The sequence below is a fragment of the Zootermopsis nevadensis genome, unplaced genomic scaffold (assembly GCF_977971745.1).
Source record: "Zootermopsis nevadensis isolate Lab colony 2312 unplaced genomic scaffold, Znev_1.0 Znev_ptg000015l, whole genome shotgun sequence".
Taxonomy (NCBI): domain Eukaryota; kingdom Metazoa; phylum Arthropoda; class Insecta; order Blattodea; family Termopsidae; genus Zootermopsis; species Zootermopsis nevadensis.
The window spans coordinates 871,571-896,020 of record NW_028259147.1 but is presented as its reverse complement, the minus strand read 5'-3'; the positions used below and the strand labels follow the sequence as shown (position 1 = coordinate 896,020).

Here is a 24,450-nt window from a genome sequence, read left to right as displayed (position 1 = left end):
GCACATTAGCTAATGGTCTTCTATATGTAATTGTCTACAGAAACTCAATCCATTTACTAACTACTAGATATGATACCATAAGTCACCTCCCATTGTAATACAATATTCTGAACTTTAAGGCATCCCTGTTTATCGGTTGTTTTTGAAAGATTCTGTCTATGCACGGCAAGTGGGGTAGCCACATTCTCTTTACAGTGGTGAGCGTGAAGATTGCTTTCTTCTGGGTTATTGCGCTGTGTAGTCTGGTAGATTTCCACCAACGTTTCAAAGGTCATACTGTCTCCATCATCAGGGTGACCAAATTTACAATGGTAACTTGGTGTAAGACATTGCCCAAAATGTACAGAAATCTTTTAACTGATATACCGAATGAAATTTTGATCTTTCCGGTATTTTGTGTGGCTTTAAAGATTATAAATGGGGCGATATTTGACTCAGAAGTAAAAAATTCAGTTACGTATTAATTTATGTGCAGTTAGGGATGTTACAAAGCCGATTTGTGACACAAAAGCCCCTTCCCCCTTCGCCTACGGTGTTGTTTATGTATCGCAGTGCTCTATTTGGTGACATCTATCGTGTGTAGCGTGTACTTCGTTCAAGTAACTGTGGACAGTTACGGATAGATGTCGCGAGTGTTGGTTACTCTTCTCACTGTTTCAAACGCAATTGGTTAACGCAAAACAGCATTTAACAGACGTTCGAAAGCTTACACGAAAGAAAGTAGTTTTGGGATTCATGATAATGGTGGGAATAACGATGTTGTTCTGGACAGTAACGCCATGTAGACTCTTTGGTAGATAACAGCGTTTCGGAGAAACATACCACCTCCATTTTCAGTTCTGATGGGCTAGAAGACAAATATTGACGCTGATTAATTAGTTATTAATCCCTGGGGGTAATTTACCGTTGTGAAAATATATAAATTGCGTCCGAATATTTGATCACTTATTTTGTGTTGTGTTACGCTTCTATTTTGACGTCAATGTAAATATACATTTCTGATTATCGGTTTGGAGAATGCAAGAGATTATAGTGGCTTACGGAATATTTATTGGTCCTTATGGAAGGTCGCATAGGAGGGCTTTTGGGGGAAATGAAGACGCGAAACTTTCTAGGAGATGGTCGTATCACTGGAATCACATTATATCTAGATGCAGCCTACACGGCAAATGTTAGGCAACCGCTGAGGTTACATTTCTAGTAAATGCTGACTGGACATAACCAAGGCCTTGTGGGAAATTGGACCGCCATTACAGCTGTTCATGCCATGGCGCAGATACGAAACACGCAAATTAAAAAATGTCGGATGCATGAAACCAAACACTGCGGATAGGTAAATGGAGTAGAAAATGTAGAACCACTGATATCTTAAATCCACTGTTGATAAAACCAGGTTTTTCGAGAAATTACTGTATTCATAGCTAGGATTATGCCTGAGTTGGAACTTACACGTAAGGAACAGTTGTGTAACTTATAGTTAATTGTATTTTCTTGTTATTATATACCACAAATCGCTATCCACATGTCACAGTAGCAGGTTTCTTTGTGGATCATACGGAGGTTAACCCAGTGGCGGGTGATATGTCAAACACAGAATCACTGAGTCACGTGCTCGCTGCAGTGACCCCCCAGGGAGTCACCCGCCCTCAGAAGTCCCTTTCTTGTACCAAATAAATCAAATGGGTCCCTGAGGAATACCAGGTGCCTCGAAAGGAGTACGTCATATCAATCTGCTTTCTACGAGCCCACAAGACCAATTCCTAATGGTTTTGTTGTCAGGCAACTGGAAATACTGTCGTGACATTTAGCATGAAGGAGAGAAATGTCGAATGGGTTAGCACTGCTCCTTCGTATTCGGAAGGCTCCAGGTTCAAATCTTGGCCCGGAGACCGAGTTTTCTTCGTGGTTTTCCTCAGTCTGTCGACATAAGTGCTAGGACAGTACATTAATCTGGAGCACGACCGCCTCCTTCCTCATCCTTAACGAAACGTTATAAGCCGCGTACAAGGCTGCATACTGCATCGCAAGCCAGAATCCACAAGTTTTGTCGTGTTCAGTTTCATATAGTGAATTTTTTTCAATTAAGATAATTAAAATATCATTTTATGTTCCTCATCGAACAATCGATTTACAATTGGAACATCTTTTTACAACATGTTTCGGTTTCTATATAAACCATCTTCAGGTGTAAAAGTTAAAATTATAAACTTAAAACCTAATTACAATTTTAAATTTTACACCTGAAGATGGTTTATATAGAAACCGAAACATGTTGTAAAAAGATGTTCCAATTGTAAATCGATTGTTCGATGAGGAACATAAAATGATATTTTAATTATCTTAATTGTAAATTTTAAATATGAATTGTGATTAGAAGGACAAAAACCCGAATAATTAATTAAATTTCACAATATGACGCAACTATATCATCTTGTGTTTTACATATTCGTTAACGAAAATAATTTATTCACTTATAATTTTAATGGCGATACACATTTGTATTTTTCGATGAGTTTTGAAATTTGGAACGGGGAGAATTTAAATATCTGAGCAGATATATCGTTTCGAAATATCATTCAGCTCATGAAGAACGTTTTGATGGGCAAATACGTCGATCGTCTGTGTAGAATGGGGTTTTCAAATGCCCCCGGTCGAGACGATGATTGCCTTGTGGTGGGAAATGACTGACGTGTTTACATCTACGTAATTTGAAGTGTATTTATTTGTACGAAAATTCGAGCACTCTCTTTCCACGTATTATGAGGGAACTAAGCTGTAACAAACTTCTTTGTAGGAGGATACGTAAGAATTTTATGTTAATTCCTAGTAAATTCTTGTATGTTTTAACGCGATTGGTCAATGCTTTGTAGCATGTTACTCTTACCACTGTTTAACGTAGTCGGCTGCTTTGTGTCACCGCATTAGCGTAGAGGACACTGCGAAGAATAATTTATCGATTTGTGGATTCAATCGATTGCGTATGTGCGCAAAATGTTTACATGTGTGTGGCAACTGAAGTGATGGTTACGCAGTGGACTGGCTGTTCAAACACGGTTACTCAATAAAATGACTCTCGTTTCATAGAGCAGAGATTTTGAAAAATCTTGTAGTCTTCATCTTGTAGTAAATTCACCTTATTTTATAACATAATTCTAATTTAAATTTTATTGTTCTCAGGAGCCAATCACTGGATCCTGACTAAAGTTAGTTGAATTCAATACACGTCGAATCATTATATTTATATTAAGATACTTTTTAATATTATCCTCCGGTTTTCACTTGTCGTCCAAGTAATCTGTTTCTTTTAGGTTTACGACAATAATTGTTAATTCATTTATTTGTAACTATGCGTTTTGGATTGTAAAATTGAACGTTTTTAATTTTTTTTATTTACGAACCAGAAGTGAATTAATAATACAGACGTAAATTCGTAAATATTTAACCGGTGATGATATCTCAAGGCTCTGCGAATATTGTCTGACCGTCTCTCGGACCACCGCTGTATCGCTGTAGTTTGGAACCACCGTTCTAGATGAATTCTTATTTATTGAAGCAACTGTAAATTTGATAATCACAAAGTTTGTTGGACGATCTACGTATAATGATGCGTTAATTAATATTTTAAGTAGCACCATTATCATCAGGCTTTCAGCGGCTGGAGTTTTAATACCTGGGTGCAGACTTCGTGTAGGATATTAAATATCCTGCCTTCTGTAAATAGCCAGCCTAGTTCCACCAGGATTCGCGTCTTAACCATCGCCAAAGTCTTGAGGAAAACGCGTTCACATAATTAGTGTACAACACTAATGCCGTAGACTAATGATACGTCCCTCAAACAAGTTTCGTTTAGCAGGCGAAAGACTGAAACTGCAGCCAAGTTCTCTGTGCGAATTTTACGTAGCAGTTTTCCTTGAGAAGCCCGTAACATGTTCATGTAACTGCCCGTACTTTAATCTTCCATTGCCTTGAACATGGGATCTCACAACTGTTACGTATCCTGAGCCAGTTTAATCCAATGCACACCCTTACGTTTTAGAAGACAAGGCTGTTACACTCTTTACTCGTTCAAATACTACCGTGGAACATGGATTTATTTAGGAAAATGGTAAGTTTCGGAAAAAGAAACCTCTGTATTAAATTCCTGCCAAAAAATAATCAGTGTGCTGAAGAATGATTTGGTTTTTCTTCACGAAAATCGATATTTGAAATTCTTTTAGGTGGCTACAGTGTCTTGCTCGTATCTTGACCGCTTACGAAACGGAATCCGTGAATTCCTCCGGGTTGTAAGATTGTAAACCTTTAATTTGTATTTATTAATTCAATACCACTTAGAAATAAACTAATACAGTGAGTCAGCATTACGCAAAGGCATATACTGTTCGTAAAATTATATATTTCAAGACGATTGAAACTAGAATGAAAATAAAGTTAATTTACAACTTACATTCAGTATTTGTCACAACAAAACAGGATGCCAACAGACAAACCACTACAGCTTCTTATATATATTAAATCAAAATTTAAGTTTCTACCAAAGACTTGTAACAAACTACAACGCAGATCAGAGTTCTTTAGGAAATGCAACTCAGTTTTTGTGTTTTACAAGAAACACCGAGCGCTAGAGACTGCCGCATTATAAACAATATTTCTTCTTTACAGTATCAACAAACTACACAGTTTCACGTTACATAGACTATATAACACCAAAACAAGCTTTTATTTTAATATTTAGCACAGGAAGTGTTAAAATTATAAATAACAACGAATAATTAACACGCACCTCACAAGGGAGAAGGTGGGTGTAGCCTCTGGAAGCTAGACGGGTCTGGGAAATCGGTGATGATGAAGGAATCGTTGTATTGAGCGTTAACACTGACCCTGGTCATGACTAGCAACTTCCAGCTGATTTACATTAAATGCGGTTCGTGACATTTTCCCATGCAGTATCTGCGGTATCACGACGAACTCGTTAATGACATTTTCAAAATCTTTTATTTATTAGTTGTCAGATTTTTGGTATTTGCACTTCAATTAAAACTCTAATGTTAGTAAATATTTTTGTTTTCTTGTGTATTCTAGAAGTACGCTACACAGTTTTAGATAATATCATTTTTAAATAATAAAAAAAAGTCTTAGAAGTTTAGTCTGTTGCGCAATGTTAATTGTAATTTAATCTTATCCGTTACCTCTTCAACCTTTGTACACTCCAATTAAAAAAGGCCCATTTGCATGTCTTTATTTTACTGATTGAAAGTCTAAAATGTTTTATTTCATATGATCCATGAAAGATCACACATGGACTTACATTTTTCATAAAAAAAGTATTTTTTCCTGAGGTGTGCCTTATTACCCGCCGGTACGTTGTACGTCGTTGTAACCCATCATATTTCTATGACGAATTTGCGTATTAATTTAATCTAAAATTAAGATGAACATAGTTTATATTTGTGTCTGTAAAATTAAATGTATTTGCATTTGTCATCATCTAAATTCATGTCACGTTTATAACTAACAGCTTTTACATAATTACGGTACAAAACAACCCTGAAGGCCGCTAGTTCAGACAGGGTAAGTGATTTTTGCAGGACACAAAATATGGCTGATGGAAAAAAATATATTTTGTAAAATTAAGCATTAAGATAACGTGTATTAATTCAATACCAGGAATATTTATCCATTCGGTGGAAGGTATAATGCAGAATTTAAGCGGGACGAAGGATGAAGTGGGAAATAGGTTGAAACTAAACGATGCACAGAAACATAGATCACGACTGATTTGTCACTTTTTAACAGTCTAAAAAATTAACAAGCTCGGAAAGCAAATTCCGTACCTCAACACACATAATATCCCAATGCGTTCTTTGCATCGTGCATTTGGAAGTGATTGATCGATAGTTTCTACTTTGGCCTCCAGTTCGCAGCACCTCCGCGTCTACCTCACGATTTTCCTCATACATCATTTTGTTATCACAGCTCGTAGGATATTAAAAAGTACGATTCTGAGAACTTCGACATAAAATTTCATGGAAATTCATCCACTGGATCTGGAGTTGAATTTATTGGACAGACGGACGGACACGAACCAGCCCATAATGATTTCTCGCTATGCACTTCATGCAAAGAACGCAAGACAAACATGTCACAGCTCGCAATGAGCGTAAAGTGTAATTTAGACTTCGTTTCATAATATATATTTTTTTGTAGATTTTTATCACCTTACGTTTTGTGATACTTCGTCATGGAAACTCTAAAAGTTTCAAAAATTTAAGAACTATCCATGGAAAGTTTATGTAATAGTAAGCAAAGTTTAACAAAGCACGTGGCAGACAAAATGCTGTACTGTACCATCTTGAGCTGATGTTCCTTTATGTAATGAACCGCAAAATAAATAAGGTCAGATTTGCCCTCATTATTAGTCTAAAAAAAAATGGGGCCCGTCCTCTCCCACCCCTCCTCCTCCCCATAAGTCAAAAGTATAGCATTTTGTCTGCTGTCAACTTAACAAAATATATTTGTTCAACATTTGTGGCATTTCGAGCTTTCGCCTAACTTACCTAGGGTAGAGTATGTATATATATGTATGTATGTACCTGATCTAAAATAATTAACAGGACTAGATTCTGAAACGACCTTAAGTTGTAGTCTGGATGTATGTACACGATACATAAAATTGACAAAAGCTATTAAATTGTTACATCAAAAAATGTATTGAGAGAAAAAGACGTTATTTTGCAATGACGTTGATATGTATATGTAATTAAGATATGTATTATTTTATCACATCACAACATTTGTAACTCTTTAACGACTAATTATAATATAATTATGTTCCTGAGGCCACAAATTTAAAGTACAAGAAATATTTTTCTTTTCGATTTTTGTACCCATGTAATGATATCTGTGGTTTAAAGTGACCACTGTAATTGTTATATTGCTCCTGACATTTGTTATTAATTCTAGAGCTTAAAATTATACAGTTGTTACAGTGTATATAAGTCAGCATATTGCTTGTAGTCTTAACATGATATGTATGGTTTTATCTCGTAAGGTTCGTTAGTGCAATTTAACTTAAAATGCGCGTAACTTTGGGAGGAAGACGTCTCTTTGTGTCGCAAGAATTTCGATTATATTATGTGAACGATATATTCGATACAGGGAATAAATACGTTAGGTAAAATGTATTTTAAGCTTTGTGGGGGATTAAACATGTACAAACCATAAATTAAATTTTGTTTTCTTCACAGGACATGAGAGTCTGTTCGTAAAAGATGCAGATTTTTAAATAACACTGCTTGATACATAATGAATTTCGGCAACATAAATTATGTTAATTTTTCTGACAGTAACACACAGGTGTTCACAGCGTTTCATACGTCTTTGACTATTAATAGTTATTTGTACGTGTAATCATATGTGTAGGCCTATGGAATTAAACATCTAAAGCCCAGTGGTAACTATGTGTACCATCTGCTTTAACAATCAGTAACTCTTCATTTTGTATTTGTTACGTATGATTCTCACTGTAAACAGCGATTATTTCCTTAAACAGCGTTAACCAGTTCATCTTCGTAATGGTGAAGTGTAGTGTTTTCTTCGCGGTACGGACTGAATTTTTAAATATTATTTAGATACCTGGATTTCGTAAGATTCTCACTGTAAACAGCGATTATTTACTTAAACAGCGTTAACCAGTTGATCTTTGTAATGGTGAAGTGTAGTGTTTTCTTCGCGGTACGGACTGGATTCTTAAATACTAGACGAACTTCGTGGTTCAAAGGGCAAATGCATAGACGACTGTCACTCCATGCGGGTGACCATGAGGTAGCTCATTAAATTATTCGTGACGCAGACAGCTCGTAACATTGTTTATCACATGTCAAGTAACTAACTAACTAACTAACTAGATGGCTTATGGAACCCGAAGGTTCATCACCGAATTAACCAAAGCCCTCCACCGGACCCTGTCTCCTTCAACTCCTATCTCCCATAGATCCCGCCTGACATTATCCTCCCATCATGTCAGGTAACACTTTTTTTAAATGTAATAGCGTTCCATAAAATATTATAAAGCTCAGAGTACTTTTTTTTTACTTGGGAAGTTTCCTGTTCCTTTGATGTAGGAAATATTATGTATTTATGCTGTTTCCAAGAAAGAATTTTCGTTGAAAATGAACACTGCATAAAGAATCAAATAATTAATATTTAAACGATCTTGAAGGTCACTCGCCCAATGTCTTGTTTTGAGCACAGAGGAAAATGAATGATTGGTTAAAATGGAGAAACAAAACGAGACCAATTTCCTTTTAATTACTAGTTCGTCGTTCTGAATGTGGGACACACAAAAACCCGCAACATTTCACATTTATTTGTTCTTTATTTATCGCCGTTGTCTGCAGTTTTAACTCTTATCAAATAGAACACCCTGTATAAAGGAACAAAGATTAAAGTGAGCCTATAAAGTGAGAACGCTCCGAGTATGATTTTCTTGGCTGATTTGAGTAATGGTGAGTAATCTGCTATTCCGTGAAGTGTCACACGGCTATCGATTATCTACGACCTGGCTGACTTTTGAACCTCAACACGTCGCTGGTATTTGGCCACTCAGCGCCCAAGCCCCTAATCTTGTTACACTTTGAAATGTCATACATCAAGAATACTTTTATGTTGTACTGAATTCGTGCTAGAACCGCCCTGGAGCCTTTGTGGTTACCATTAATAAAACAGATATAACGCTTTCGAGGGTGTCTGTACCCTCTAAGCTCTTTTCTAAAAGGAAAGGAAAACAATTTGTTGATCTGCATCTTGTTTGTACTCAGTTACACTCTTGAACTGTTCATACGGACTTATTTGCGTAGTCAAGACAGATTAAATTACTTTACAATGCTCTATTGAGCTCAGCCGAGTATGACACCTCCCTCTGTCGGTGGTCACTTTGTTCCTGGTGTTATTAATCCAACCCCCAACCCCTTCACTACACCCCGTGTATCCAGCTATTTTGAGACACACAATGCATCTCAGAAAGTAAGTTTCGGGCAGCTTTACTTGCGACACAAAGAGCCCCCACCTCCCCAATATTAAGGGCCCCCATGAATACGACAGTACGCTGTTCTCCCACAAAGGGGATAGCTTTGATATTAAATTAAATTACAGCCTCTGTTTCTCTGCGCGATCAATAAACAACAATAAACTCCGCGTGTAGAATAGCTCATGTTTTGTAGAAATCATGACATAGGCGACTGTAACAAGTGCTGTTTGACAAATAAACTCGGTAGTAACATTTCAGAGGCGAGAATTAACCAGTGCCAGAGGTCAGCTGTTCGATTGCTCGTATTGTGGTTTACGTCTGTATTCCTTACAATGACAAGAGACTCAGCCAAAATATTTTACTGGTTTGTAGATATTCGTCTGCTGGGTTGTAATGCCGTGTGGACTTGTAGATACGTATCAACGTTTCGTAGGAACATATTGCCTCTATCGTCAGGGCTAAAAATGGCTTTATAACCCAGCAGACTTAACATCGACATCTTCACTGTCGTGATAACCTCAGATGTTGTATATATTAGGCAGAACTATGATGAATTAATTTTAGTCCAGTGAAAGTTCTGTGAGTCGGATGTCCCGGGCTATTCCCACCTCTGATAACATCTGTGAGATGTCGGTTTGAGCAATGTGGTTGATATGTAACAGTGGATGCTTATTATCCGTTGCATTTCAATAAAAAAGTTCGACTAGCACCAAATGGAGACTTAAAATAGTAATGTGGTGTATCTTAACCCTTCAAAGCTTAGGTAACTATATGTACCACCTACTTTAGCAATCAATAATTCTGTGTTCTTCCCACAAAGTGTATTTACGTGTTTCGTATGATTCTCAGAATAAACAGCGATCATTTCCTTAAACAGCGTTAACCAGTTGATCTACGTAATGGTGAAGTGTTGTGTTTTCTTCGCGGTACGGACTGGATTCTTAAATATTATTTAGACGAGTTTCGGCTTTAAAGGATTAACCAGTTGATATTTGTAATGGTGAAGTGTTGTGTTTTCTTCGCGGTACGGACTGGATTCTTAAATATTATTTAGACGATGTATTACTTTTTTTGTAGTTGCCAAGGTTACGTAATTATTGCCGTAGATTGCATTCCTGTATCACAGTTACTGAACGATATTACAAAATTGTCGGCAAAATTTCAGGAAAGATAATACTGATATTTTACAATTGTAATTTAACAGCCGTGTCGTGGTAACAATGAAACTATCATCACCTGTTTCCAGGAAGAACAACTTAGAGTGACAGTGTTTGTATACGAGTAGAAACTCGGGTAAAAGAAGGCGTTTTTAACAGCTCATTTCTTAACTGCACACTCCGCAGTTAGTGAAAGAATTCATGTAAAGTGGTGCCTCCTATTTTCTTATGATAAATTTAAGTGAGTCTCTCGGGCGACGCTTTGACGCGAAATATAATCGAATTCCATTATAAAGGAGACTACGATATGCATTTAATATAATTAATTACTTTTTATATAATCGTTTATATAAATTTAACAACATTTTAAATATGCGAAGTCTTATTTACGTGTAATTAAAATTATGTAATTTTGTTGCCATAATCGACTTTGTTTTTTTGTTTTTTTCACTTAAAAATGTTAACTCCCAGCCACTTTTTGGATTTGTTGTAAAATTTGTTTTTTTTTCATTTCGCTGAGTGGGGAGTTATTAAGCATTGTCATGCATTGTGGATTTGCGTTGAGGAATTGTAAAACTACGGCCAGTGTTGAGTGATGCCTGAGCGAAATCACTAAATTATTCACAAAAAAAAAGTGTTCTTTGAACTGCTGTTTACCAACGTACTTGCGTTACTGTCGTTTTCATGTGTCCCCCGCTTATTACAATAGATTAATTTAACAATTATTAACAACTTCCAATATGGATTATAAAAATAACTTATTTGTATCAAAGACCAATATGATCCAGATTTTGGGGCCAGGTTCTTATAAACAACGCCATGACCAACAAACTGAGTCATTTTAACTAAAATAGATCACAATTTTCCCCCCCCGTTATTTTGTGCTCACAATTGTTATTATACAAATGAAATTATTCGTTAAATTCTATTTATGAACATGTAAATGTTCTTTGCTTTTAGAAGTTTAACGTCTGAGACGTATTTTACCTGACCCCTCATTGTTTTAGCCGGCCGATGCGAACTGTTGCCCACTTCTGAGGAAGACCGGACTGAACCAATAATGGACCCTCGTTGCCTTGGGACGCTCGACGACATTTTCACGATATAACAATGAAGATAGATAAGATTTGGTGTTGTACAGTGAACCAAACACCGTCTAGTCCTGTGTTACGCTTAATCGTAAACACGAATGTCGTTAACACGCGTTTTTGATATCTTAGAGCATCAGTGTCCTATCCACCGTAACATTGTTGAGACTTTTACCTTCTCCAGACTTATCCGGGATTGGGATACAAAGCAGTGGTATTCAACCTGGGGTACTCGAAGACATTTTAGGGGGGGTACGTGAAATTTTAAAAAGAAAATATTATTTTATGATAAACACTGAATAATCAGTAATTTAATTTATTTAATTTATTTTAGATGTAGATTATATAATATGTATAATTTGAATTATACACCAACAACTTTGGGTGTAAAAAGTTGAAGAGAAATTATATCTGGGGGTACGTGAAATTTTAAAAAAAAATATTTTATGATAAACACTGAATAATCGGTAATGTAATTTATTTAATTTATTTTAGATGTAGATTATGTACTACGTATAACTTGAATTATACACCAACAACTTTGAAGAGAAATTATATCTGGGGGTACGCGAACAAAAAAGTTTGAATACCACTGATATAAAGCAACGCTCACCAGACTACTGTAACGCGATCTGAAGCCCCTGCAAATTTCACGAAATTCAGATTAATGACCGGAAGAGGCTTCTTGGTCATGTTGCATCAGTATGTTTTGGGAGGTAACTGTCCTGCATGCTCCTGGCAACGAGTGACCAATATTGTGAGCGATATTTTAGAGCGAGGCTACTTAGACATTCACTCCAAGGGCCGGCCGACGCTCTGTTGAGGCTTGTTCGCACTAGTTAAGCGCTAGGACGAGGTACTGGAACGAGTGCCTTGCCACTCGACTCATGTAAACACACACTGGCTTCTAAATAATTACGAATGGGGGTATATTAACTGTATCCAGCAACTCGTCTTCGACTTTGAACCCGTGTGAACAATTCTCTTACTGTGTCTTCTCGTACGGGGCATGTTTAAACGCGAGAAACAGCTATTCCTCTGGCCAGCCCATGTCTTCACCCACAAGATCATAAAACCTCTGGTTATGCTCACCAAAGAAACGACGTAGCTTAGTTATTACCGTCGGATCCACCCTCGGGTGCCTTCGACCTTTGCTCTCCCGAAGACATTTGTCAGCAGTCTCGTTTCTCAAGCAGAAGAAGCCTTTCGTGTGGTTGAAGTAGAAATTGTGTCGGCCTATCCGTGGTTCCAACCCCAGAAACTTCTCGATGCGATGAAGTTGGGGTACGGGGTCCTCGATAAGGAGGTCACCGTTCACTATCAGGATCTGCGGTCTTTGGAACACTTCCAGCCACCGGAGAAGGAAGGTGTGGTACAGTGAGATGGCCAGCGGCCGATAGGCCAAGTTCACAGAGCCGTCGGGTCGGATTGCTAGCTGCTCGAAGCTCCGCTGTGGCGAGTTGACCATGGAGGACGACGAAGCCGTGGCAGCGTGACTCCTCAGCTGCGTGTAGTCTGAGATGGCGCGGGTAACTGGCTCACGTACTATCAGAAGCAACTTTAAGCTCGCGTTCATGGCGCGGATCCTCTCGGGCACCTGCGAACATGGCGTACTGTTGGAGAATCTTCGTTATGGACCAGCAAGGTTGATTACCGTGTTGACAAGAGACCGCATGTACCCCGTTATCAACCAAATTAAACCAGTCATCATCCGATTTCTATAAATACCATTGGAAAATTGTACCTCTTCTATTTATGTTGTCTGTTTCAAGTGGCCTTTTCCTTTATTATCTCTCTCTCCGATGCGTGCTACAATGCTACTTCCATCGTAAGCTTTTCAGAGCACTTAATTTTTTTTTCATACACTGAAAAACTGTCATACAGACCTGTAATTTTCGGAAAGCAAAGCGGATAATATTTTTTTTTTAAAACTGAATATTCATAGGAATTTCTCTGAGTTCTTATTTCATCTCAAATTGTATTTATGCGTGTTTCATTTCAAAATATTATCAAATTATTTCTTGTAAGCCCGTATTTTTTAAGTCTGTAACGTGGCAACGTTCCTAGTGTTGTCAGCTAACATGTTACAGCGTTGGAAATTTCGAAAACCGTGTGACCTGTCAAAGTCTTTGCGATACCTCGGGTGTGACGAAGTAACTGGGGCTTTTTTCAATGGTGATCTGGCCTCTGAACGAGTGCGGCATCTTGCGACGGTACCACTCCAGTCCCCGCCTGTAGTTGTCGTCTCTGTCGAAGAAGTGAACTTCTCCGGCCGCTTTCTGTACCCGGGGGTGGAGGGCCAGCATCTCGAGGAGCGCCCTCGTCCCACACTTCCTCACGCCGATGATGATTGCCTGTGGGAGCCTGCGACTGGTACGCGGGAAATGGACGCGGTTGGAGAAGATGACGCCTCCGGCACCACCGCCGATGTCCATCCTACTGGTGAGGATCTCCATATTGCCGTTCCCAGACCCGGCCGCCACGACGGCTGACTGCAGACTGTAAACCGCGCTGTCGTACAGCACATGGAACGTTAGGAACAGTGACAGCGTCATGACGGACAGTAGCGCCGCCGCCATCTTGGGCCTGGACAGTCCAACCACGAGGACACAGTCGGTTGCAGTTGCTTCGCCGTCAACCGACCGCATAGTGAGGCGCTGGCACGCCAACCATCTGGAATAAGTCATAGACGGTCACGGGAGGTGGGCCTCGCCCCTTCATGTTCCCCGAGAAGATTAGACGCCACCATTTTTCATGTTTCAAGGTCACGGTAAAAAACACTTGTTTCAATACGAACAGCGGAGCCCGGCCGAGTGAAGACAGCTCAGAATTCGCTGCGTACCAAAGCTGCAAGACGGAGTTAGTGACTGAGATCCTCGCGATAAAGGGGCGAAGTCCTTCCGTGGCGTTTTAGCATGAAATTTGGTGACGGATGCTGTAAAAGTTTGTATCATGTCGAGTGTTTGTGTGATTAACGGATGGTGAATTCGGAAGGAAGCGGTCACAGCTTTAATTTAAGGTACTATCCCGGGATGTGCCTGGAGTAAGGAAAACCACGATAAACCTCAGTCGGGATACCTGATGAGCGAGCTGACATTTGAACAAGGGACCTTCGAAATACGAACCAGGAGTGCCCTAACCCCACTTCTTAAGAAAGTAGTAGTCTCCCAAATGGGCAAACTGCCCGCATTTCGTAGAATCGAAAGGTTCAATATCGTGGTCAGAGCAACCTATTCATCGCGTTCCTGAGCCAGCTGAATTCAGTCCACAAAGTTCCGTCGCAAGATCCTTTTTTAATATTATCATCGTCTCATCTGTGCTTAGTTATTGTAAAGGGTTTTCGGCTCGTGTTTATAAATATTGAGGAAGTACGAAAGTGAAAATGAGGACTTTCTTCCGGTAAACGGAGAGGGGCATAATTCCAGGTGGGCAAAGGATCGGACGCCCAAAACTTGTTTTTCAGTTCAGTTCAGAAATAAGAAACGTTAACAAGCAGCGGAATGGGTTGGAGAGGAAATCGGAACCTCGAGAAGAACGTCTTTTGTTCCTTTGTCAGGCCTCTAGACCCTGAGTCCGGTTGTCTGAAGGCGCGTGCAGCGATTGTTCTGTCCAAGATGGCTCCGCTGCGCACTTTTAGCGCAATGAACTTCGAGTCAAGAGCCTAGTCCTTTCAGCAACTCCGCAATCGATCTCGGGTCGTCAAAGCAGAACACGGGTCGCGCTTTGAGAGAGCCACAAACAAACAAACAAACATACGTACGGGGGCTGTCGTGACGCCTTCCATTCAGAATAGACAAACATGCGACGACAGAGTGTCATGTCCAAGTTAACAGTAAGAACCCACGAGCTGAAAATGCTAAAACGAAACAAAGAACAATTCCAACGTCGGGTTTTAGGTTTTCACGTCGATGGATCCAAAGATGACTGTCATAATCTAATTAAAAAATCCGACGTTTCGGAGATGCTTCCTGCCTCCATCATCAGGGCGATCACACACAGTCCTGATGGATGCAGCAAGCACCTCTGAAACGTCGGTAAACTATCAGACTACACGGCACAACAACCAAGAAGACAGCCATCAACAATTCTAGCATTTATTTTATTAATATTCGACGTTTACGATGATTTGTACAGTCCCGGAAAAATAAACCCCCACGTGCAACCATTAAAATCCGTTTAGTTTCGAGACGTCACTACCAAATGATGATGGGTTGAACGCGTATACATTAGTAACATACGGTAGACTATTCAGTTTTTGATGGGCTAGGCGTGTAGTACGTATCAGGTAGTGGAGATACCGGTCTAAAACGTCAGTCCGAAAACCTGATGTAAGAGACCACTTGGGAGATGGGTAACAAAGCTTTAAGTCACCTCACAGGGTGTTTATGGAGTTTGCTTTTTTGTCAATGGGTGTACACTGATATTAACCTGACTTCTGATAGGAAGCATTTTATGGTCTAATGAACGCTTAGAGTGACTGTAAATAATACGGATGATGAGTCGGCAGGGATTAGTGAGGAAGGCGCCGTCAGCTGTTTAAAAAAATTCTAGTACTGGCATTATTTAATGACGTGACAATTTTGTGGGGACAGAAAGACAGATGAACCTGCGGAAAGCGCATTACTGTGTTAGAATTTATTGAGTAATTTAATTTATAATTTATCGCTGTGGGGAATAATGCTGACATTTGATGGGATTAATGTTGTTAATTGGAAGTCAGTGCACCTAAATTGAATAAAATTCAATTCAGATAGCGCATATTTTGAGTCCAATTCCTGTTCCAATTAACCTTTGCTCTCATATTAATTCAGCAGTGAAATGATAGTTGATATCCAAATTTTGACGTAGAAACTGAAACATCTTTCGTTGTGAGACGTTCAAATAAGAAATCCGTTCTGGTCTCGAATAACAACCGAAGGCAACTTTATTTATTTATCCTTTGTTTAATTAGCTATATGTCAGATTTGGACCTATAGAGTTAAATGATAATGACTAATGAACTGGACTGCGTATGGTACTTAAAATTTCAAATTAGCTACGTGTTAATTAAATCTTGAATTTTAGTGCTGAAGAATGTTACAGAGAAGTAATGTTTCATTACGTGTCGTAGCAACGGATGATAAATTACTTAATCTCTTACAGAAAATCAGGAGGAAACGGAAATGCGCAGCCAAGTATCTGGTCGTGTTCTGTCTGCTTGTGGTTGCTCATCAGTTCGAAGCCCCGCTCATCTCTGCTTGACGATCCTGGAAACAAACGACAGATCCATCACGTAAGTGAGCCTGCAGATCTGCGTAATTTAAAAATACAGTTTAACCCTTTAAAATAGAGTGGTAACTATATGTACCACCCGCTTCAACAACTCTTCATTTTGTATCTGTCGTCTACGTATCATTCTCGCTGTAAACAGCGATTACTTCCTTAATCAGCGTTAACCAGTTGATCTTTGTAATGGTGAAGTGTAGTGTTTTCTTCGCGGTACGGACTGAATCTTTAAATATTATTTAGACGCCTACGTAGTGTATTTATGTGTTTCGTATAATTCTCATTATAAACAGCGATTATCTCCTTGAACAGCGTTAACCTGTTGATGTTTGTAATGGTGAAGTGTAGTGTTTTCTTTGCGGTACGGACCGAATTCTTAAACGTAGTTTAGACGAGCTTCAGGCTTCCCATGATTAATCCTTCCGTGCTTGCTTTGCGCTGTATTTAACGTATCATTCTCGCTGTAAACAGCGATTACTTCCTTAATCAGCGTTAACCAGTTGATCTTTGTAATGGTGAAGTGTAGTGTTTTCTTCGCGGTACGGACTGAATCTTTAAATATTATTTAGACGCCTACGTAGTGTATTTATGTGTTTCGTATAATTCTCATTATAAACAGCGATTATCTCCTTGAACAGCGTTAACCTGTTGATGTTTGTAATGGTGAAGTGTAGTGTTTTCTTTGCGGTACGGACCGAATTATTAAACGTAGTTTAGACGAGCTTCAGGCTTCCCATGATTAATCCTTCCGTGCTTGCTTTGCGCTGTATTTAAAAGAGAAAGAGTGGGAACGCGTAGCAAAATTGTTTTCTTTCAGATCTTGCATAACGGCGTGTTTTGGTGGGAGGAAGGTGAAACATACGAAAAGGGATAAAAGCTGGAGATGCTATGAAATCATCCGCGTTGGATTTCAACGGGCCTGTTGCATCGGTAGGCGCGCGATCGTGCGTTATAGCTGCAGGCAGGACAACCCAGTCTTTGCCGCTGGAACGTAGCTGCACGTAAAACTACTGTCACGCCTACCCAGCTACTCTGTTCCGATCGCTGATTGTGGCTGCAATAATTAATTTAAAGGTGATTATGGATGTAATAGAAACGTCGATAGGTAGGCCTCACGCACATTACGAAATGTTGCCCCCTGTAATTAAGACAACGGATGTAATTGGTTCATTTAACAGCCTCTGTGTGGCATGGTTCATGGACAGTGCTGCTGCTAATAGAAAAGTTAACACCAGTTGACTTCAGTTTTGTTGTGCAGGGTAGAGTGGGGAGACAGGGACCGAGCGTGTAACTCATGGCAGGTATGTTAAATAATGCGTATAAGACGAAAATCTTGGTGGGAGGAATCACTTCGGAGACCTAGACATAGATGGCTGGTGAATATTAGAATGGAACGTAAGGAAATAGGATGGGACTGTGATGGCTAGATTCGTCTCACTCACTGTCGTGTCTGAGGGGTGGGGTGGGGGCTAATTAAGCACGGTAATGAACCTTCCGGTTCCGTAAAATGCGGGGAATTTCTTAACCATCTCAGCGACTGTCAGCTTTTCAAGAAGATCAGTGAGACCACACTTCATTATTATACATTTTGTACTTATGAGTAACATATGATTCTCGCTGTAAACAGCGATTAATTCCTTAAACAGCGTTAACCAGTTGATCTCTGTAATTGTGAAGTGTTGTGTTTTCTTCGCGGTACGGACTGAATTCTTAAATATTATTTAGAAATTTCGCCCTAAAGTAGCCCCCCCCCCTCCCACGTGAACATCAAAATGTCGCCCTCCCAAAACCAATATCAAAATTGAAATTTCTCTGCGAATTCAGTTCGACCCTGATCAATTTGTCCTTCGTGCACTTTTCACCGCTCTGCCATTTTCATTTGTTTACCAGAAAGACGAGCGGGCACTGCCTGGGAACATTGTGGCAGTAAGATACACTGATTGTTCCTCCAGAAACGAGTATTTTTTCCTATAATTTTCTCCGTATAGGGAAGACGCTGTGAAATTGTTCCAGGGCGAAGTGTCCGCAGGTTGGTTACGTTTCATAACCTTCTGCCTCTATTTTTAGGGTTGTCCTGGGTTTTATTTGTTTCGGGCCGTGTTACGACGAGACCACTTTTACTCCGTGACCGCCACTGGGCAATGTCGACCGTGGGGACTGCGTGGTCGGAACACTTCAAATATTCTTCCCACTTCGCAATAAATGGGAGACTGCTTCAGCCTCGCCGTGTTCACGCCGAAGAACGCGATTATTATTCAGAGCGAACATTCTCATTCTCGAATCCTCAGTTTACGGAGATGCCCTTGGGCTGTGTTGAAACAAACAGGCACGAGTACCTGGCGATAAAAGAGTCCCGACATCACTTCTACGTGGCCATCGCTTTGTCTGTGCGTGCAGGAGACGTTTTTAAACTTCTGATTATTCCTCCTTAATCGAATGACTGGGTAAAGAATGAAGATGGAAAAATAAAAAAAATGGCATGACCTCTTAAGGTCGTTCCAAATTCTCCCACTTATCTGTCAATTTCGAGGCATGCGATGTGAAACAGCGTTCCTTAACCTTTACCTCAAAAGCTGGGTTAATAAATAGCTTATGTTTCTAAGAACAATGTCCTTTCGGTAATGACGTCACTGTTTGGGTCGATGGGGAATAATCGAAGTCGGATGACAGAGAAAATGACAGTTATAAGGAAAACAGATTTTTTGTTTTCAAAATGATTGCAGAGACGTAATTTTTAGAGTTGTAAAATATTCGGAAATTGTGATTTTGTTTGAAGACAGCCGTCTTCTGGGTTGTTGCGCCGTGTAGTCTGGTAGAAGTTTACCGACGTTTCAGAGGTTCTTGCTGCCTCCATCATCAGGGCGATGATCCTACGTGGTTTGTTTCCTGGTGGCGAGTTTGTATTGAAACGTGCGTCTTCCTCTACGTTTTCAGTAGCGTTTAAAGATTTAAAATTTCTCCGATAATGAAACCATAATCTGTTAACGATATACAAGAATAATTATCACCGTGGGGAAGAAACCTTGAGAAACTGTTAGTACACTCAGCTGGTCAATAAATGACCCGCCTTTCATGGCACTTAAAATTTCACTGCCGTGTTCACAAAAGCCCGCCTTATCAAGGCTCTGTGCAATATACGTGCTAGTTGACAGTAGGGAGTTGTTAGCACCCCCCCTCCGACCCCAAATCTTTTAGGACCAACCCTTGTCGGCTGTGACTGCGTATTCAGTAAATTATCCGCTACCCTTCATACCTGCCGTGGCGACGAGGGACGAACGTGTTCGATGCGAGGTGCACGAGAAAGTTTGAGGCATTTTACGCTTAAATTTGTAAGTCAGCTTGTATTTGTGTGTATGACATCTCTCTCTCTAGGTATTACGCAGTAGAGAGAAAGTGTTTTATAAAGTGTTTATATCCGCTTGAGGCCAATGTCTCAGCGAACACAAGAGAAAGGCTGTGGCAAGCGAGACTGAGCCCGTTAAGTAACTACACAACATGCATCTCACTCAGGAGCGCCACCTGACAACGGGTATCGATAACAGGCTGTATACGTAGTGGGGTCTCGGGTTCGATTCCCGGCGGTGCCCGAATTTATAACTTGTGTTGGGCAAGGCCGTGGTCTAGGCAACACGGAGTTTTCCTCCGTGGCATCCCAACAATTACTCCATTCACACACAGAAGAAGGCAATGGCAAACCACTTCTGGATCATCTGCCAAGAACGTATATGAACAGGTCCCAGTCCGAGAAAAGGATGGAAGGATCCTGTTCATATGGACCTGTCGTCAGACAGAACACTAAAAAAAAAAAATAACGTAGATGATGCAGTATTCTGGTTCCTCTGACACTAGACTGTCTTTAGAGTAAGGGCTCAGGAACACGTGCTTCAACTGTGTCTGGGAGGGAGAAAATATCTTGTCGTTATTGCAGCTGCTTACCCTAGTTTTCGTTAGAAATCAGTTTTGAAAGGCACTTCGTTGTTGCTTATGGTGTATGATATAAAAGGAGTTCTCATGAAAGGTCACAGTAGAGGGATAGTTTTGTCTTCGAACTAGAAAACGCGTAAATTTGGTCCTTACTAAACTGTCTTGCGATATCAGATGAGTAATGTTACTTGTTTTCAGCTGTATAAACCGATGCTATTTTTCCTCATTTCCGTTGTCATTCTGGTTATATTAGGTGGAGCAGTTTAAATCAAAAGTGGCTTAACAAGTCGGTTCTTCAGGACGGACCAGCTCAGATGTGGGTTAAGCTCATGCATTGGAATACACGCTCTTTGTAATGCATAAAGCAGTCGGATGTCCACCGCCGTTTCGTAGGTATGCAGACATGCGGTGTGACGAAACTAATGTGATGTGCCCCGTGTTTACAAGTTTTACTCCCGTGTGGCGCCAAGGCGATCATGTAGTTAGATATGAGCTGATTAGAGCTAAAGTGGTATAAGTCAGGAGATCAGTAATATTGAGTTATACCACCGTTCCCGTAGTCGACAACAAATATGCAGAGAGTTTAAATGGTCCGATTTATTAAAAAAGTTGGTTTCTTCGACTTTGTCTCTAGGGAGCTCTTTTGTGATGTTACATTCTTTCAGTTTTAGAATGTACATCTCTGAAACATCGGTTAAATTCTACGGAACTATACAGGACAACAACCCAGAAGACAGCCGTGTTGAATTATGTGTTTATTTCAAGCAGTGCAGTTCACTTAAAGCGCCCAGCTTAAGTTTGCATTTTATGGTGTTTAATAAATGTACTTGCAGAAGGTAGATATAATATAGGCCTAAACATAGCCGTAAGCAGGGAATAAGAAATTGCTGTTTATTCTAATGAGATGCCTCCTAAAAACGGACGCCGAGCACTCAGAGTTTATAAACGCCTGAATAGGACGAATTGCCTGCATAACACGCGTGGCGGAGAAGTTGCCGCGCCGCCCAGGCGTTCGGTATTCAGATACTGACTGTGAACACTGGACCAGTCAGTAACTGGGTCACGCGGTCGTTTAAGTACAAATACAACTGTGTGCAGACAGTTTAAATAATTTATAGTTTTGAAATAGCTCGGTTTGGCTTAAAATAAAAATTACTTAACACTTTTGTGTTTTTTATAATCGGTCTAAAAATATCTGTGCTCGACTATCCACTCAAAATATAATCTGCTTTATCACTGCCGTAAACATGTATATCTTCTTTGTGCAATTCGGATTGGCAGTAGCAGGTTTTATTGTTTTATGACTAGAGTGTCATCCTGCTTTGTATGTGTTGAATTTATCGAGTTATGGTCCCTGGGCTGGCTGACTACACCTTGCAAATGATTCCACCGTCACGAAACGGCATTCGTCTGAGTTGTGAGCTTTGTATACGTAGTGCAATTCTCAATGTAAACAGCGATTATCTCCTTAAACAGCGTTAACCAGTTGATCTACGTAATGGTGAAGTGTAGTGTTTTCTTCGCGGTACGGACTGGATTCTTAAATATTATTTAGATACCTGGGTTTCGTGCGATTCTCAATGTAAACAGCGATTATCTCCTTAAACAGCGTTAACCAGTTGATCTACGTAATGGTGAAGTGTAGTGTTTTCTTCGCGGTACGGACTGGATTCTTAAATATTATTTAGATACCTGGGTTTCGTGCGATTCTCAATGTAAACAGCGATTATCTCCTTAAACAGCGTTAACCAGTTGATATACGTAATGGTGAAGTGTAGTGTTTTCTTCGCGGTACGGACTGAATTCTTAAATGTTATTTAGACGAGCTTCGGCTTCAAAAGGGTTAGACAACAGTATTTACTACGAAACTTTCAACATCATCCGAACGCCTTTGTAGATCCTCCCATGTTGACACCGATGTTTCGCCTATGCCACCATCCCAATGTTAAAGTCATCAAGTAATATTTAATAGAAGGACGGGCAGGCACTGCCTGGGAACCTTAATAGCCGAAAATGTATTATTTCCCCGTTAAATACAGTCTCTCACAATTCTTCCTCCATTTCCTTTCTCTTCTCTCACATTCGGTGTTACTTCAAAAGGTTAGGTGTAACGACACTGGTGTTGTAGTTCTCGCAGAGAAATGTTGGGGGGGGGGGGGTTGCAGTGGAAGTTGGCCGTGAGCTCATTCATACGCAAAGTTACTCCCATTGACTCCCAGACGCACCACAGCCTAATGTTTCATCTGAGACCAGTGACCTTTACGTATGCAAAATGTCAGATGAGAAATCTGCTTCGATTACAATTTCTGGCTCACTGAATCGTTGCAATTAATCGATTGAACGCCAAATCAGTCAGGAAATGATCACTGACATTCAGCTGTGCAGTATGTCAAATTACGTTGTTGTTTTTCGTTCGGGTGTGTCCGCAGTTGCGTCAATATTCATTATTCAATCTGTACAATTAACCGCCTTATAGCTGATTTGAATAAATTAGAGTTGGTATAATTATTTACAGATAATCTGATGAACTACAGATGGATATTTCTTTCATAAAACAATCATATTCACTGTTACGTTTACAATAGCCTGTTATGAAACACTTTGAATCCTATACGCGCCGTCACACGTATTTTTTCTCAGTACCTCCTGGCAAAGATTCTCGGATAGCAGATTTGAAAGTTGACGGTAACGTAGCCGTTGGTGTCCACATCCTTCGTGATTTATATAATTCACTGTTTGCCCCATTACTCGATACAATATAATATGGTCTATTGACAGCGACGTTAAATTAGCGAAAAGAAAATGAAATGTTTGAGGCTGGCCCAGAATGAAGCCGATGATAGCTGTAAATCCGCTCGTGTAGTAAATCGGCCGAGCCTTCTTTGAGAGATGAGCGCCTTTTACGATGTACATTCAAAGTGGACGTGACGTTTACGTTCGTTCTAGAAGCATTGCACGACAAAGCACTCTGCATAATGTCGCATTGATCAGTTCACAGCCTAACACGACGTAAAGCAAAGGTTTGCTTTCCTGATTCATCCGAATTGGTGTATCCGTCGTGTACCGAACACAGAATCAGTTCAGTTGTTCAGAGCAGTTCGTCGGCCCGGTTCAGAATCCTCTGGACACAGCTTCGTGTATACTGCAGTAGGGAATTAGGGTGCTTCCCCCCCCCCCCCCCGAGTAGAACACTACGTTCTACTTAAGGCAGCTCGCACGCCAACAGAACAGCGGATACGAAGCACTGCGTTTTTTGTAACACTCGTAGATCGAGATGCGATTTATTTGTATCATTTTCATAGTCTGGTTGTAGGAAGTGAGGAAAACCATGTGAAATCTCTGGATTAAATTCAGCCTACGTCGAGATCAAACAATTTTGACACGTCGGTTTAATTGGCCAAATCCACACAGGAAAATCCTTTTCTAGAAGCTGAAATTTCTCGTCTTTAATGGAACCCGAATGATAATTGTATGTCTTATGAAATTGCTTACTTGTAGTGACATTTTTATGTTTTGTGTTGCATTTCCGTTAACCAGTCTACTGTTATTTAGACCAGTGGTATTCAACCTTTTTTGTTCGCGTACCCCCAGATATAATTTCTCTTCAACTTTGTACCCCCAAAGTTGTTGGTGTATAATTCAAGTTATACATAGTATATAATCTACATATTAAATAAATTACATTACTGATTTTTCAGTGTTTATCATAAAATAATATATATATTTTTTAAATTTCACGTACCCCCTAAGATGTCTTCGCGTACCCCCAGATATAATTTCTCTTCAACTTTGTACCCCCAAAGTTGTTGGTGTATAATTAAAGTTATACATAGAATATAATCCACATCTAAAATAAATTAAATAAATTACATTACTGATTATTCAGTGTTTATCATAAAATAATATATTTTTTTAAAATTTCACGTACCCCCTAAGATGTCTTCACGTACCCCAGGTTGAATAACACTGATTTAGACTACAGCCGTGATGA

General features: G+C 39.8%; 2 protein-coding genes across 2 annotated transcripts in view; one reads left to right on the top strand and one right to left on the bottom strand.

Annotated features, from left to right (window-relative positions):
• Positions 1-4,373: 4,373 nt before the first annotated feature.
• The window catches only part of Hs3st-A (Heparan sulfate 3-O sulfotransferase-A), a 60,575-nt gene continuing 40,498 nt past the window's right edge, over positions 4,374-24,450 (bottom strand). Inside the window, exons 2-4 of the mRNA XM_022071869.2 lie at positions 16,411-16,516; positions 13,409-13,943; positions 4,374-12,867 (exon numbers count right to left, since the gene is read on the bottom strand). Of these exons, the coding sequence (XP_021927561.2) occupies positions 12,301-12,867; positions 13,409-13,943; positions 16,411-16,516 (1,208 nt within the window). The 3' untranslated portion in view covers positions 4,374-12,300. The remainder of the gene's footprint in view (positions 12,868-13,408; positions 13,944-16,410; positions 16,517-24,450) is intronic.
• Positions 16,434-24,450, top strand: part of LOC110833592 (protein phosphatase 1G) — a 64,013-nt gene continuing 55,996 nt past the window's right edge. Inside the window, exon 1 of the mRNA XM_022071861.2 lies at positions 16,434-16,542. The gene's annotated coding sequence lies outside the window, so the exon portion shown is untranslated. The remainder of the gene's footprint in view (positions 16,543-24,450) is intronic.